This window comes from Triturus cristatus, chromosome 8 (genome assembly GCF_964204655.1).
Source record: "Triturus cristatus chromosome 8, aTriCri1.1, whole genome shotgun sequence".
NCBI classification, from domain to species: Eukaryota; Metazoa; Chordata; class Amphibia; order Caudata; family Salamandridae; genus Triturus; species Triturus cristatus.
Window position 1 is genome coordinate 249173766 of NC_140591.1, and position 17347 is coordinate 249191112.

Here is a 17347-nt window from a genome sequence, read left to right on the forward strand (position 1 = left end):
GCTGAACAACATAATATTTACCAAGATATGTTGCTGGTCAGCTCCCTGTACATGCTGGTGCACTTGTGGGTGATTAGCACCAATGCAGGCACTCTTGTGCCATGGTGCAAGAGTGCCTGCATTACAAGCAGGATTGTTTTTGAGCAGAAAGGGATACATTAGTGCACAAAAACATTTCTTAAAGGCATATTCCTCTTTCTATGTGTGCAGGAACACCCATGTAATGCCTACCCGATGCAAAGGAATGAAATGCAGAACAATTTGTGGCTTTTGCGTTACTTTGTATTTACTAAATCACGCAAAGCCACGCAAACTGATTTTGAGTGGCTTAGTAACTGCCAAAAATGGATTTTGCATCAGGGCTGCACCACAAAATTGATGCAACCCAAACACAAAATTTTAGTAAATCTTGACCTAAGAGTCAGAAATTAGAGACCTTCCTTGGAAAGGCAAAATGTGTTGACTACTTGTCTTTAAGTTGGTAAATGATACTAGTTTCAGTTTCAGAAATATACGATTGACAATTTCCAACTGACACAACTATCACAATTGGCAAATAACCCAAGGATAAAAGAAAGGTGGCTAAGAGATATGCCACTTGTGGAAGAAATCCTTAAAAAGGGGGAGTTTAGGCAGGGGTCTCATCGTCTTATAAAGGTTTGCTTTCCATGGCTTCAGCATATTCCCATGTGTACATCACTTATGGATAAGTTATCTGAGCTGGGGGTGGGACCGCAGTAGACTCTGAACAAGATGCGTCGATGTTTTAGAGAAATCCCTCAGGCCCCCAATAACCTTGTCAAGCCGACAAATAGAGGCTAGGATACCTCAAAATACAATCTTAAGTGAGCCCCGAGCACTGCTGGTTATCCAAGTTGGTGGGTGCAAGAGGGCAGGAAAGAGCCACAGACAGAGAAGACCCTAAGGTTGGAACAACCTGCGAGTGGCGGATGGTGGGTCACCTCAGCTTCTATCCTGGTGCTTCAAATCTGGCCCTGACTCCATTTGGTAAGGTTGTTTAAGGGGTTCTGATTCTCCTGCTGTGCCCCATCATGAAAGGCTGGAGCCTTACGGCCTGCAGACACCGGGTTGCCTTCTGGACTACCGTGCCTCAGAGGCTACGGAGTGGTGGCTCTGAATGCCCTGGGGTTTCATGAAGACCAATAAGTGATAGCTGATGCACGTGAGCTGGAGTTGGGCTAGTTGGGTAGATTGAGATGCAGAGAAGTAACTATCTTGCTCCTGCTTTGAATTTCAGGCACTACAACCCATGCAGAGCCACACTGCTCCATTGAGAGGGAGTGACCATCACATGAGGCACTGGCTTTCTGCGTGCCCTTTTGCCCGTCTAGTATGTGGGCTGCCCACTTGTTGGAGGGGGGATCATGTACTCCCAGATTCCTTGACTGAGTAGAAAGTGGTATCTCGATGCGAGGACTGTGGACCTGATACATCCTTTCACACCCGGTGACTTTGGGATCTGAGCTGCCCTGGTGATGTTTTGGGACGCTCCTCCTATTGGGCACTTTTGAGTCTGGCACATGTAGTAAAGGGAAATGTGCTACTGCTGCCATCCTAGCTGTACCACATAGGCACATGTTGAGGAGATAACGATAGCAGCCAATAAGTTCACGATTTAGTGTCAGCCCCACCCCAACAGGAACCTCTGTGCTCCACACTTGCCACCCAGGATTGCAGTCACAATCAGCAAAGGCCGACATCCAGTTATTGTTCCACTGAATTTAAAAAATACATGTTACTGAATTTTAAAAATACATGTTTTAGACCTGTCATCCTTAGGGTGGGTTTTCCCCAAACATTTTGCCTTTTATCTGCAGTGCAGATTACTGCCACTTCAACTTGGCATGTAAAACTACTTGTCAAGCCTTAAACCCCCCTTTTATTGCATATAAGTAACCCCTAAGATAGGCCTTAAGTAACCCTAAGGGCATGGTGCTATGTAAGTAAAAGGTAGGACATGTTCCTTTATGTTCATTTTTCACTACTCTGAGGCCTGCTTCTCTCATGGGCAAGCATTTGGAATTCCATAATACACTTTTAAGCAGTAATTACAGATTTGACCGGACTAGCTTTTTCATATTTCATGTGTTTGCAATGGTAATGATAAATCATCCTTACTGGTGAAGTTGAATTTAACATTACTGTTTTAGAAATGCCACTTTTAGAAAGTGGACTTAGGGGCTAACACTTCACCTGAATAGGCAGTGTCCTGTCCCCACACAAAGGACTGATGATTACCCCCTTGCCCCCCACAGATAGCCTGGTAGACAGGACTGGGTTGAAATGGATACTTGTGCAATTCAGAAAGCTGCTTTGAAGTCACCCCCGTATCAAAGGCACTTTTGGGTATTAGTACTGGATCTCTGATCCCCTAAAACCAGGCACTACTGCACTTGTAACTGAAAATGTGCCAGAAGAGCTGCTGTGCTGCTTAAATTACTCAACTGGACTGCTGATCTGGAAGGTATCCTTTTCTGTTTTTTGTCCTGCTTCCTTCTGCTGCCTTCTGCTTTCTGACCCTGCTAAAGGAGAGCTGGACCCTGCCTTCACACCAAGTGATCTCCAAGGGCTTTGCTGGCTTGCCTTCTTAGACTCCGGGATCTCAAAGACTCTACCCCTGCTCCTGCGCCTGGTATCAACACATCTCCTGTCTGTGTGTAGCAGAACCGGTGCAAAATCGGGAACACAATCGGCACATCGCAGCGGAACCAATGTTTTGCCTCCAGAGACTGACGCATTGGACAGCTTATCGCCGCCCCTGCAGCTTGGTGAGATCGACGTATTTCCTCAACTTCATGGCAGAATCCAGCGCATCGCTTGACTCCCCTCAACCCAGGCACCCATCTTCGGAACTGATGCATCGCATTCACTACATGGAGAAGTTTGACGCATCCTGCCTCTGCAGGCCTCTACATCAACGCATCTCGCTGTTTGCGACCAGGAAAGGTTCTTTGTTTACCGGGGCCTGCATGGGTCCTGCAGTCAGCTGTCACTACATTATGGTCGACTGAACTTTGACTTTGCTTTGGCCCAGCATGACCTAATGAACCTTTTAGCCCCACTTGCTTCTCAGCACTTTACTGCATTTATTCCTTTAAAATTCAATATTCAAAGTTCTATACATTGCATTTTTGCCATTTTTATCTTGTGAGCACAGATTATCTTTTAGTGTTATATAGTTTATCCTGACTAGAGTTGTGGTTCCTGCCTGGCTGGGTACATACCTCAGCTAACAAGGAAGCCCATTTCTAATATTGCTTCACTTTGGCAGGCCTTTCATAAAGCGGTTCTGACCTTGATAATTCCCTACAAAAAGCTAAACACAGACTCAACCATATTCAAAACGCCCTGGTGGAGCATGTCTAAGACAATGATGAGCAAAATCTTATGCTGGATAAGTTGGAATTGTGCCAGACCGGGCTAGAGGAGAAACTAGAGGCCTATGAAAATAGGGTGCAACAGAATATCAACATGTTATAGGCTTTAATAAAAATGTCGCTAATGCTGCTTTAGAGGTGCACATCCCAGACCTGCACATCCCAGACCTGCACATCCCAGACCTGTTCTGTCAGCTGTTGCAGCTTCCCCCAGATTTCAACATGATGCTGGATTGCACACAAACAGTATATTCTCCCTTCCAGTAGAAACGGAACCCAACCGCAGAGTGACTTCTACAAGGATGTGGCAGCCTTATACAGAGACACCTGCGTGGACCAGTTTCACCTCCAACCATACAATGAATATAGGCAGGCTCAATTGTTACACTCAGTTAGGTATAAACAGGTAGAATTAGAAGCCAATAGGAACAGTACTCCAAAAAAGACCTTATTCCATAAACAGACCATGGAAAAGGAACATCTTAGCTATATAAAACAATAAACCAATTACATATGGAGTGTCCCCATTATAAATGGTGGCCTTGGATGGAGACAGGATGGAAGAAAGAGGAGAAAACATAGGAGAAGAGTGTAGGCCATGGCAGCAAAAGTCTATTATATGTGTGCACCATAAAGAAAACGCATATAAGATCCTCACCTGACGGCATCTCTGCTTGGAGGGAATGGGATGGGGATCAGAGCTGTGTTGGAGGGGATGTGGTGCACATGTGGCAGACTCGCCCAAGGGTTCGCAACTACTTACTGGGAAGAGGTGACCCAGAGGGTAGAGGCGATTACAGGAACGAAACTCCAGCTGAACCCTTCTATCCTTTTACTCGGGCCCCTAGTGAGGAATCCATTTATCCTTTCACTTGCCCAACGGGAAAGCTCACTACTCACTTGATGGCTGCCGCTGGCACAGTTCTGGAAACAAGAGCTAGCCCCTCCCTCCCCACTCCCTCCCCCTTTCCCCCATTATATCTGCTGAATGAAAGTTTGGTCTGTTATGCGAGAGAGAGATTAACTGCTCTAGTTCATGATGCTTTGAACAAGTTTGAGAAAACCCGGTCACCATTTCGGACTTACATTAAAAATGGAAAGCACTAAAGGGGAAGCGTTCTGGGGTGGATAGGATGTTCTTAAATCCAAAATCCTCCTCGACTAGTCCATCGACCCTTTGGGCAAACGGGCCATATCCATATGATAGAGGTACAGGCTAATACCCCGGGAGGAAATCCAGGACTGACACCCAATGCTCACACTCCCCTGGTTATGGGTGTTGAGTAGAACTGACTTCCAAAGAGAAAGGGCTCCTTTACATAATCCCGCTGTCACTGGGCCCTAATAGGGCTTGCTCACTGGGTTACACTAGGCAAGGCAGCAGGTCTCACGCGACTCCCTTACCCCTCCTTGGATTCAGTTGTCCCTATTTTGTTGTACCCTATGTCAACAGTTTGGTTTACGATGCACCATGTATGAAATGTTTACAAGATGTCCAGTGGTCAGATTTTTTTAACACTGTACGCCATCTATACAGGCGCTGTCCTGAGGCTCCTCTTCTTCTCGGTTGAATAACTGTCTCTTTTCTCTTACGGACTGGTTCTGGATAATGTAAAATTTGCAAGTAACTATCCATGGCATATATGCATTGTTCTGGTTGTATGCTCAAAATATAAACATTGTTAATAAAAAGATTTAAACTCAAAAATAGAGGTACAGGCTAATAATTGTTTTTCATTATAGCATACAACTGTTTGTCCCTGTGCACTGTGCTACAGTTAAGAAACCTATGACCTGTGGCCGTTTAATATCCTCGCTGTTCTACATTTTTTTTTTTTATTACATGAAATATCCCCACTGTGTTCATCCACTTAAACTGCCTATCGCAGGATGCTTGTTGTAACGCCAATCCTGGATACAAACACAGGATTGAACAAGACAAGGATTCTGAAACACATGACTCCATAAGACCCCTGGTTGATTATATGGAAGAAGGCAGCAAAAACATTTTTATTTTTAAGATTCTCGAAAAATGTATTAAAGTTAATGAAGTTGGAACCTCCCCAAGATTGACGATAGGAGTGCTGGGTGAGGCAGGTGCAGACGGAGGGGCTGAGGCCAGAGGGGAATGCTGGAATCTTTGCGGTGGCCCTGCGTTATAGCGGGGTTTAACAAAGGATTGCACGGTGAATTTACCCTAACCTATTTTATTCAAGACAATGGAAAACAAGGCCGGTCCTGGGAGTGACTGATTTTAGCAGTATCTAATGTTAATTGAAAGTCGAACCTTGTTATACGAGTAAAAACGTATTAATGAATATTTCTGTCTGTTCCTGATTTCCAGTATAGAAATCGTGTCTTGCTGGCTCCTATGTCTAGTACTGGAATCCGGAACCATGATTGGAATGGTGGAGTAGCCGCCAGCTAAGTAAAGAAAAATCCAGACAATGACGCTTTGTTTATGCATGAATTATAGTGTAAGTGAGTATTCTTGTGAGTGTATGAGACTTAGAGGGTCATTAGGATGGCGGGCGGACAAGAATGGGACCGTCCGCCATCGGTGCGGGTTCCCGTTGGTGGCATCAGGATGCGCCCGCCACACTGGCGGGTGCATCCTGCATTCCTGACATTGCGGCGGGCGGTGCTCTCAGCACAGATCACCGCAATGCCAGGAAGGCATGTTGTGCACTTCCATGCGCAGTGCCTGCCATGTTGTGCATGGAACTGCAGGGGGGTACCATAGGTGCCCCCCATGTGCACCCCACACCCCCAGAATCCGTGGGGGCCCGCTATGGGCCCCCAATGACAAAAACCGCCTGCCTTTCCATGGCGGCGTTGTCGCCATGGAAAGGCAGGTCCCCGCCTGTATACTAATCTGGATGGCGGTGTCTACCAGACACCGCCACCATATAAACTGCTTTTCCGTCCGTTAGGCAATCGGGCGGACTGCCTACTGGCAGAAAACCAGCGGACGGTCTTCCCGTCCGCCCGGGTCCCCCTGCCATGGTAATGTGGTGGGGGGAATTTTGAAGCGGTGGTGGTTTTTACCGGGCGGATCACCACCGCCATACGGGCAGTGGCGATCCGCCCGCTATCCAAATGAGCCCCTAAGTGTGAATCAGTGAGCGTCTATGTATTTGTGAGGGAGTGTGTGTTTATGAGTGAGTGAGAAGCAGTGAGAGTAGGGGAGTGTAGTGAATGATCGTGAGAAAATGATGGAGTGTGAGAGAGAGTTTGAGAGAGATAATGAGTGGGAGTGAAGATGTGTGGAAGTATGAAGGAGAATCAGTGAGTTAAAGGGAGTGAGAGCCAATGAGTCTGAAAGAGTGTGTGTGTCTGTGAGTGAGTGGGAATTATTGAGTGAGAGTGGTGAGCAGGGGTGAGAAACAGTGAGTGAGAGTGAGTATAGTGTGAATATGGGAGAATGAGTATGAGGGAATAGGAGTGTGATTGAGTTAGAATAAGAGAGGAGGTTTTAGGGCTAGGTAGTGAGTATTCGTATTAGAATGAGTGAGAAAATGTGAGGAGTGAGATCATTCAAAAGAGTGAATGAGGAGGAGTGAGTGTGAACTAGAGTGAAAATGTTAGTGTGTTAGTTTTGAAAGTCTGTTACATGGAATGGCATGCTTATGGTAATTCTTAGAATATTGTCCATGGCAACATTGTGGCACTGACATATTGGAGGTAATTATTGGCGCAAGTGAAAGCACCCATGGCAAAAAAGCAGGTGCAGGCATACTAGAGGTAATATTTGCTATGTGAGGGAAATCACCTTACAGTTTGCAACCTAAGTATGTACTTCAAAATTATTTTGGGAGAGTTAATTAATCACAATCTCCACAGGCAACATGTGTAGTCCCAGCTACATATGTCTGCTGCCCAAGGTCACGAAGCACCCCCCTCAAGAACATTTCTGAACTGTAGCGCATTTATGCACATTGGAACTGCGAACCCAGGCACAGAGGATGAGTCTTATTGGACATGCCATGTTTTGCATAGGTGGGGAAATCACCTAAGCAGCGCCAGTTAGGAAAAGGAAATTATTTAATCTTGGAGAAAAGGTGTGTGCCCTAGTGAATCAACATATGCTTTAGAATTCAACTGTACCAGTTGGTCATTCCCACAAGCAATAACTGGCATGTCTTCATTGTTATCAACCCCCACTACATTTGGGTCAAAATTCCATACAATTGACTTCACTAATGTAGGGTGAAAAGATCAAATGCTGCAATGAGTAACATATGAATGGCGGTACATCCATTCTAATTCTGTTTACAGTGAGTGTGAATTCTCCAAATGCTTATATTCAAGCCACTATGATTGGCTAAAGGACAGCTAATAAAACTCACAAAAGACCCAGCTTGGTTCCTGTACTAGCTATCAATGCTTAATTTGAGCCGGTGGTTTCCAGTTCTCAGCAATGGCACTTAATTATCAATGCCAGTACTTTTCATGAGCACCAGTTAAGGACACATCCATTTTCGGTAGGCACGGGGAGATTAAGTGATTTTCTCAGAATCACAGGATGTTGAGTCAACGCCAAGACGTGAACCTGGTTCCCTAGCTTAGAACTTGGCAACTCTGGCCATTAAGCCACATTCTCTCCCCACTTTCATGGTAAGTAGTTGGTTCTGTTTTAGGCAGCACTAACAGGAGAAATGGGCTGGTGCAAGCTGCCTCCTGACAGGAGACTTGGCACTTTTACCAATTAACCACTATGTTGTGAGTCCAGAAATCAGAGGAGCTTGTGAGTTTGGCTGTGTTGACTGCGGATTGTAAATTTACTTAATTTATGTCCTGATCCCACCACTCGCCTGCAAATGGTGACACAAACAGTTCTACCTGTTTCACAGCCTGGCTAAAATACTAACATTACTAGCCTTGACAATGTTTAATGGAAAAATAACAATAGATGATTATTTGTCCCCCCTTTCACTTATATCCAATGTTGACATGAAAGTTGTGCCCATACTCACATGCATTTAATAATTAGCACTTTTTCAAATAAGTTTATGTAACTGGCCAAATGTTTACAACATAATTCATGGAGGTCTAAGCACAATCTCCCCTATGGGGAACACGTGACTGAGCATCATCTCATTGCATTAGAATTTGACAAATTCAGACAAGGGGAAAAGAAGAAAATCTGAATGTCATGAGTCAACAGTCTTGTGGTTGGTATTAAAAGAGTATGACTCGGAAATGTATTTTATTCAGTGTTTTCTGGAAGCACTTCATGGTGGTTTGGTCGCCTCGGAGCACTATGCGTAGTGCTATGCGTGTAGGAGACAAAACCAGACATCAGTGCTATGCTGCTATCGGGGGGATCTATTCATCGGCACTGTCACCATTGGGAATTTAGGAAGACGGTGACATCCTAGAAGTGATTGACTACTATAGTCTCTAATAATGGCAAATAAGCGTTAATGAAAATTTATTTTGTGGTATGGTCAAGAGAGTTCAGAGAAAAACTATGCGTAAAATGCATAGAAGCCTTACTCATGAACAATCTGCATAGGCACTTCAGAGGACCTCCGATTAATCTATTGTGTGCTGCTGGACCATTACAACGTGTAAAGCCTGACACACATTTTTATATTTGTCTGAAGGAGAGTGAATAATTTCTGGGAAGTCCGCCTCTGGCACTTGCATGGGTAGTATGACTAGAAACGTTTAGTAAGGTAGCCAGAAGAGCGACTGTATATTGCTTGTTTAGTAGACATATAATCTCCAATTGACATCTCAATTGATGACTGATATAAAGTAAACTCGTGTGCAATGCAATAATATGAAGGAAACTACTGAAAGTAATCAGATACTTAGGTGGTCAATTACGTAAACGTCAAGCCATGTGTGAATTTATATACTATTCTGTGGGTTTTTTTAATTGTGATTTTCCAAATGAATAAAATACAGGCTGAGCACCTCAAGTACACATACATGGACAGAAACACAGTACCTGTAAGATAAACTATTTTTGGGCCATTTTGGTTGACCAGGGAACAGTCTGTAGTTCTCCACATCAGGTACTCCACAGCGAGGAGCCTTCATAACTTCCATAGTCGTGTAGTCTAATTTTCCAGTGACTGGAAGTCCAAAGAATGTTTGCATTTCTTTGATTTTGCCTGTCATGGGATTTCCTCCTTCTACCATCTGACCTACATGTTGATCGCCATCTTTTGTGAAGTATTTGTCCAGGTATTCCTGTAAAGTAAAGAGAAAGAAGTTACAGTAAAAGAGCATATCTTGAGTGAACACCATTCTCGCCTCCGGCTCAAAGAACAATTTAGTCCCAACTGTCAGTACTATTAACAACCACCTCACCTTCAGTATTTATTTATTTATTTATTTTGCGATTTGTAGAGCGCCTGGTGACCCGTAGGCATCCCCGCGCTATTAACCTGTAAAGATCCCGAAGGTGGAGAAGGGAGTGTCTTATTTGGGGAACAGGAAGGTTTTGAGTTTCTTACGAAAGACCATGTAGGAGGGTTCCAGGCTAAGACTGAGAGGGAGAGAGTTCCAAGCTGTGGCGGCTTTAACCGAAAATCGGCGACCGCCAGTGCGAGCCTTCCTGAATTTGGGCACCATAGCAAGATGTTCGGCATCAGAGCGAAGGGGTCTTGAGGCTTTGTAGGGGGTAACCATATTTTTAAGCGCGGCGGGACCAGCTCCATTGATGAGCTTGTGGGTGGTGCATAGGGCCTTGAACTCTACTCGTTGGCGGACAGGGAGCCAGTGTAGAGTTTTGAGGGCAGGCTTAGCTGACGCTCTGGGGGAGAGATTCATGATGGTCCTGGCAGCCGCATTCTGGGTGCGTTGAAGTTTGTTCAGGGTGTACTCCGGGGCCCCCAGATAGATGGCGTTACTATAATCGAGCCGGGCCAGGACAAGACCCTGAACAAGTAGTTTCCTGGATGGGAAGGGTAGAAGGGGCAGTATCTTGCGTACGGACCGTAAAAGACCGAAGCAGGTGCCTGCTGTCTTGGCTGCCTGTGTTTTCATGGACAGGTCGGGTTCCAACCAGACTCCTAGAGTTTTGATTTCCTTTCTAGGAGAGGGGATTTCGCCAAAAGTGTCGGGCCAAGATGTGGATGGGAAAGCAGTCCATTTATTACCCAGGAGCATGATCTCGGTCTTAGCGCCGTTAAGCTTCAATGCCGAGTCACACATCCAGGTATGAATGTCCTGGAGGCAGCGCAGCAGGCTGTCAGGATGGTTATCCAGGTGGGACAGGGAGACGACAAGTTGGGTGTCGTCAGCGTAGTTGATTATTTTTATATCGTAGGGGGCCACTACGTCTTCCAGGGGAGCCATATAGACATTAAACAGGGTGGGGCTGAGCGAAGACCCCTGGGGAACTCCGTTCTTCAGTGGAAGAGGATCTGACCTGGAGTTGCCGTCCCACACCTGAAAGGATCGATGGGAGAGAAAGGATTCGATCCACGCTCGCGCTGTACCCACAATTCCTGCTTTGGCCAGGCGGTGTAAAAGGACGCGGTGGTTCACCGTGTCAAAGGCGGCGCTCAGATCCAGGAGGATCACTGCCACTGATCCCCCTGAATCTAGGACACACCTTGCCTCCTCGATAACAGAGAGGAGTGCAGTGTCCGTGCCATGGCCGGGTCGGAACCCGGTTTGAGATTGGCGCAAGATGTTGTTTGTCTCGAGGAATTGGGATAGTTGTGAATTAACTAACTTTTCAGCCATCTTGCTGATGCAAGGGAGCAGTGAGATCGGTCTGTAGTTGGACATGTCGTCCGGGTTCAGTTGGGGCTTTTTCAGTAAAGCCTTTACGACACCGTTCTTCCAGTTGGGTGGAACCGTTCCACCAGCGAGGGAGGAATTGATAAGGTCCCTTATGATAGGGGCTATGGTGGAGGAGGCCTGTTTGAGCAGTCTAACTGGGGCTGGGTCAAGGGGGGAACCGCTTTTCATTTTCCCTAGTGTGGATGTGACTTCGGTGAGGGAAACTGATCTAAAAGTCTTCAGCTGTGGGCTGTTGTTTTCGTCCACTGAGGCCAGGGTGTGTGGGGGACTGACAGTAGGAAGGGAGTCCAGTATCCGCAGGACTTTAGACTCAAAATAATTGGCCAGATCCTTGCTTCTGTCTGGGGGGGGGAGAGAGTGGGGGGCGCTGTTGGGATGTTGAGTAGTTCTTTAACTATCTGATAGGACTCTTTGGCTGAGTTGGACGCGGTTTGTATTCTATTGTCGTAGAACATAGATTTAGCTGATTTCAGGGCAGCTTTATATTGTCTTACCGCGTTGTGATATATATCCTTGTTGCTGTGGAGCCAGTCTTTCCTCCATGCTCTCTCCGCCTTTTTACACACTTTATGGAGCGCTCTAAGTTCGGGATTATACCAGGGGGCATTGCGCTTGATCTTGTTTTTCACCTCCCGATTTTTGATGGGTATGAGGTTATCGAGGGATAAAGAGATCCAGTCTCTGAACTGGCTGTCTGCCATGGTGGGGTCGGCTGCAAGACTGGGGATAGTAGCCTCCAGCGCCGAGGCCCAGTTGTCCGTCGAGAGTCTGGCCCAGGATCTGTCCCTGGTAAAAATAGGGGGGTTGTGGGGTTTCTTAAAGGCCCCTGGGAGATGGGTTAAGACCAAGAAGTGGTCTGTCCACGGAAGGGGGAGGGAATTGGTGAACTGGAGTGAAAAGATATTCGAGAATACAGGATCGAGCAGATGACCTTTCACGTGCGTGGCTCCTGAGTTAGTCAAGGAGAGACCAAGGGCACCCAGTTCGCTGATAAGGTCAGACGAACCTGTATCAGTTAGATCGTCGAAATGGATGTTGAGGTCGCCTGTAATCAGGAAATTAGATGTTAAGTGGGCCAGGGATGAGACGGCTTCTAGAAAGGCGGCGGAGAAGGGGCCGAAGTGTCCAGGGGGTCTATAGACCAAAAGGCCTGATAGGGAATAGGTCGGCGAGAGTGACAATGTGAACATACAGCTCTCCGATTCCTTGCTCTCGATCTCGGTAGATCGGCAGGAGAAGTCGTCACGGTAGATGATGGCAATACCACCACCTCGACCAAGAGGGCGAGGTTGGGACATGATGAGAAAGCCCGGGGGGAGGGCCGAAACTATATCGGAATTGGAGTGGCCAGTGATCCAAGTTTCAGTTAAGAAAAGTATGTCCAGCTCGTGATCGACGATTAAGTGGTTTATGAGAAGGGCGTGCTTTGGCAGCGATCTACAGTTAAGGGTTGCTAATTTGAGGCCGGGGAGAGGGGCGGCCGTCCTGGGAAGAAGTAGGTTACCAGGTTTGCAGATGATACACCTCGTGAAGGGGACATTAGGGTCATGTATGGCCTGACAGGAGGTACTTTTCGAGGTTCTGAGGCTGAGAAGGTCTCGTCGAGAGTAGGCTATCCGAATGGAGGTAGGATCCGGCATGGGGACAGGCCCTAGGCCCGGTCGTGCACGGACGGGCACAGACGGGCTTGACTTTGGCTCGACTTCGGCGCGATGCCGGCGCTCCCGCTGCGCTCGGCCGCTGCGCGTCCGAAAGTGGCACATTGGTTGAGGGCGGAGGGGCGTGTCCTCTCTGGGGGCGTGTCAGCAGTAGCGGCGCGCGCGAAGGGCTCAGCGCGTTCCTCGCTGTGACCACGCTGGGAATGGCAGAGTGGAGCTAGGCGAGTAGGTGCTCAGGGTGAGTGCACAGATTTAAAAACTAAACCAAACAAAGTATTTTTAAAAAGGTACAAAACAGACCTCCCGGCTTCCGCCTCAGGAGTGCTTTACAAGGTACTGGCGCTTGTCAGTCAGCGCGTATATGTAGTCGGCGAAAAAGGGGGAGTGGCCTAAGTGGGCGCGTCCTCTCTGGGGGCGTGTCAGCAGTAGCGGCGCGCGCGAAGGGCTCAGCGCGTTCCTCGCTGTGACCACGCTGGGAATGGCAGAGTGGAGCTAGGCGAGTAGGTGCTCAGGGTGAGTGCACAGTTTTAAAAACTAAACCAAACAAAGTATTTTTAAAAAGGTACAAAACAGACCTCCCGGCTTCCGCCTCAGGAGTGCTTTACAAGGTACTGGCGCTTGTCAGTCAGCACGTATATGTAGTCGGCGAAAAAGGGGGCGTGGCCTAAGTGGGCGCGTCCTCTCTGGGGGCGTGTCAGCAGTAGCGGCGCGCGCGAAGGGCTCAGCGTGTTCCTCGCTGTGACCACGCTGGGAATGGCAGAGTGGAGCTAGGCGAGTAGGTGCTCAGGGTGAGTGCACAGTTTTAAAAACTAAACCAAACAAAGTATTTTTAAAAAGGTACAAAACAGACCTCCCGGCTTCCGCCTCAGGAGTGCTTTACAAGGTACTGGCGCTTGTCAGTCAGCGCGTATATGTAGTCGGCGAAAAAGGGGGCGTGGCCTAAGTGGGCGCGTCCTCTCTGGGGGCGTGTCAGCAGTAGCGGCGCGCGCGAAGGGCTCAGCGCATTCCTCGCTGTGACCACGCTGGGAATGGCAGAGTGGAGCTAGGCGAGTAGGTGCTCAGGGTGAGTGCACAGTTTTAAAAACTAAACCAAACAAAGTATTTTTAAAAAGGTACAAAACAGACCTCCCGGCTTCCGCCTCAGGAGTGCTTTACAAGGTGTTGCCATCAAGACTGTTAAGTCCATTAACCCCGCACACTGAAAGGCACTCCTAAAGCTATAACACCTGCATATCAAGTACTGACCGCTTATCCAACCACAATCCTGTGTTGATGCATCTCATGTTGATATTTGTGTCTAAATTAGAGGTGGGCGGACCTCGTGGAGTTTTACTCTGAGGAATTCCATGCAGTTACATAAAACTCCATGAGACTTCGCGGAGTTCAGTGAGCAGGCGTAATTCAGCATGTTGTGTTGCTCACGCTGATTTTTAGCACCGGGAACTTGTTCTGTGCTGTAAAAGCAGCTTGAGCCGCACCACATGGCATGCCAGAGGGCATGGCTTCTTTCTGTTGCTCAAGTAGATTTTATACATGAGCATCAGCTTTCTCCACGTGGCCAGTAGCGACCTGCCATGACCGCCTACATTGAGAAATCTCACTGGGAGGCATTCTAGCACTCGAAAATCATGCTAGGGGCTGCAAATTCTCGCTCAGCAACTTAATGTTGGCAAGCCGCATGTGAGAAAAAACTATGCCAGGAGGTGGTTGGAGGAGTTTTGCAGTAACTTCGCACTCCTAGAGGGATGTGGGATGGGCAAATCTCTGCGAACTCCATCAGCGGAGCGAAATCTTTCGCCCATCCCTAGTCTAAATCTGTTCTCATCAATTGGAAACAAGTTCATAATCTACCTGAGTACCCTTGATTTGCATGGTTGAAATGCTACCATATGAGCAATTATCTGATTCTTAATTACAACAATTTAATTAACATTAACAAACCAATTTGCACAAAACTTGACCCTTTCCTGAAAACGTGGGTTGCCGCTAATCTGTAGAAGTACAATCTCACTCAAGCACTATTGGGCCTTTATTTAGCCAACTAGCATAGTACACATTTCAAAATCAAGCAAAAGGAAAAGAATGGAAATAAAAGCGAAAAAGCTGAAAACTAGTCCATATGTTGCTTAAGACACATTCCAACTGTTGTGAACCTTAAAGGTCTCTGCAACTGAATCAGAGCAGGACAGAGAAAGGTATGATCCCACTAAAGTGGTAGCATAAATTCCTACACAGGTATAATAGTAGCAAGGAAAAAAGATAGAACAAAGAAAGATGAAAGCAAGAAAGAAGGCAAGAAAGGACAGAAATAAGGCAAAGAATGAAAGAAGGAAAAAATGAGGATAGAAAGAAAGAAGGAAAAAACAAGCAAAGAGAGAAGGAACAAAAAGACAGAAGGAAGGAAAAAACAAGAAAGAAAGATGACTTCAAGCAAGTAATGGCAAGAAAAGGGCAAGGAAAGAAGGTAAAAAAAGAAGGAAAGGAAAGAAGGCAAGAAATAAGGCAGGTGAAGAAAGGAAGAAGTAAAGAAAGAAGGAAAGAAAAAGAAACTAAGGTAAGAAAGAAAGAAAAAGAGGGAAAGAAGGAAGGAAGAAAGAAAGACAGAAAGAAAGAAAGAAAGAAGCAACAAAAAAAGAAACATACAAAGAAAGAAAGAAGGAAACAAAGAAACAAAAAAGGAAAAGAATAGACACAAAGAATGAAATCAAAAGGAAGGAACAAAAGCAATGAGGAAAGAAAAAATAACACACTAAGGAAAGAAAGACAGATCAGTTTTCAAGTATTCAGAGTTAGTGTGTGCTGCTGTCTGTATTACTGTTGTCTTTCAAAATGCTCTGTTCTCAACAATTGTTTCAGGTTAGTGAAAAAGAAACTGTTAGATAAACAAAGGTCACTTCAAAAGTAATTTACAACAGCACTGGCAGGAGACAGGAACTGAAAAAGCTGGAATATGCTGTGTGTATCAAAAGCGTCCTACTATCTAACCAGGCTCAATAAACAAAGGGAAATGTAAAGTAATTAAAAAGTAAAAACAAAAACACTGGCACTGAAGGGGACTAACGTGTGTGTGGATGTGCTCATTATGCGAGAGCAAAATGCAGTCACTGAAAGTGAAGTTGACCAGTGGCTTAAATAGACTGACCCACTATCCTATGCGGTATGCTGCAGTGGGCGGAAACAAAATGTGAATGATACAACACACCAATGGATGAAAAGAGATGGCTGAAAACACCTTTAAGTAAGTATATTATACATTTAATTCCAGTAAAAAAAAAAGGTCTTTGCTAAGGCCAGAACTAATACTATGCTAACATTTACATTTGTATTCAGGTACTCAGGTACCCACATGCAAATATTTATGCATCGTCAAATCCTTCCACCTTCTGCATTCTTCACATCATATTAAACTGGTGAGAGTTCATGTTAGCATGTTCAAACTTTTGTAGTTTTACCTCCACAGGCTTACCTAAAAATACAAATTCAGTATTAAAAAAACTGCAAATCAGGCAGTCAAGGTTTGCCATAATTTGTTAAAATTTTACCATTTTAAAGCCACCTCAAAATATTTCACTGATTACCTGGGTCTTTTTTAATCATTTTGATAACTCTCACGTTCATGCACTTGGCCTACTGAAAAATAGGCTCTAATCACTATCAAAAATGTGCCTCCAATTACATTCCAACATGAAATCCGCCACCGTATGCGAGATCCAGCAGTGTTTCTTCAAACATTTATAGTATGGTGGTGGCTGATTGAGTATCCAGTGCCCCAAAATCTGAATTGCCTAAAATCCCTGCATAAATTGTGAGCAAAGTGTTTTGTGAATCAAAAAACTTCTCAGGACAGAGCTTTCAAAACCATGATTTTCCCCATAGCAGTGTTTGATTAATATCAGTTATGTAACAACAGCCCTTGCCTCTGACTGAACAAGAACTGCCTTCGACTTTTGATCTAATCATGGTGTCCAACACTACCTGAGCATCATAAGATATCATCAGGTCAATCTTACAAAAGTACAAATAAGCAACTTTATGGCCAATAAAATAAAGAGTACAGATGATAACGTGAAGGCTATAAGGTCACCTAGGTTTATTATGTAACGAGGAGGGATGGGAAAAGGGTGAAAAAATCTAGATGTCTGCTGAACTATTACTAAACAAATCATGTTGGTATTAAGGAAAATGGTTTTAGAAGTTGGCAAATAGGAGGTCATATCCCAAATAAACTGTTGGTTCCTCATTAGTTGGGTACAATAACAGTCTGTTCCGCAACCCATCATTAGCCTCCAATGCTTTGAAAACACCCTGGGAGACCTGTTCGCAAAGGTTCCTTTAAATGTGTAAATTCGCTCATGTGTAAATCTACTACTGCAGCTAGGTGTAAATCTACACTTTTCTTTTATTTACCATTTACGAGTGTATAGATACACCTAAATGTGTACTTACATATCCCCACCCCCTTGTGTACTCCCCTACAACAGGATTTATGAGTGTAAAATTATTACTAATAACTTTTCACAGGTA

General features: G+C 45.6%; 1 protein-coding gene across 1 annotated transcript in view; it reads right to left on the reverse strand.

Moving 5' to 3' along the window:
* LOC146801922 (matrix metalloproteinase-20-like) overlaps positions 1–17347 on the reverse strand; it is a 165739-nt gene that overhangs the window by 124923 nt on the left and 23469 nt on the right. The window contains exon 2 of the mRNA XM_085624069.1: positions 9358–9602. Within this exon, the coding sequence (XP_085480195.1) occupies positions 9358–9602 (245 nt within the window). The remainder of the gene's footprint in view (positions 1–9357; positions 9603–17347) is intronic.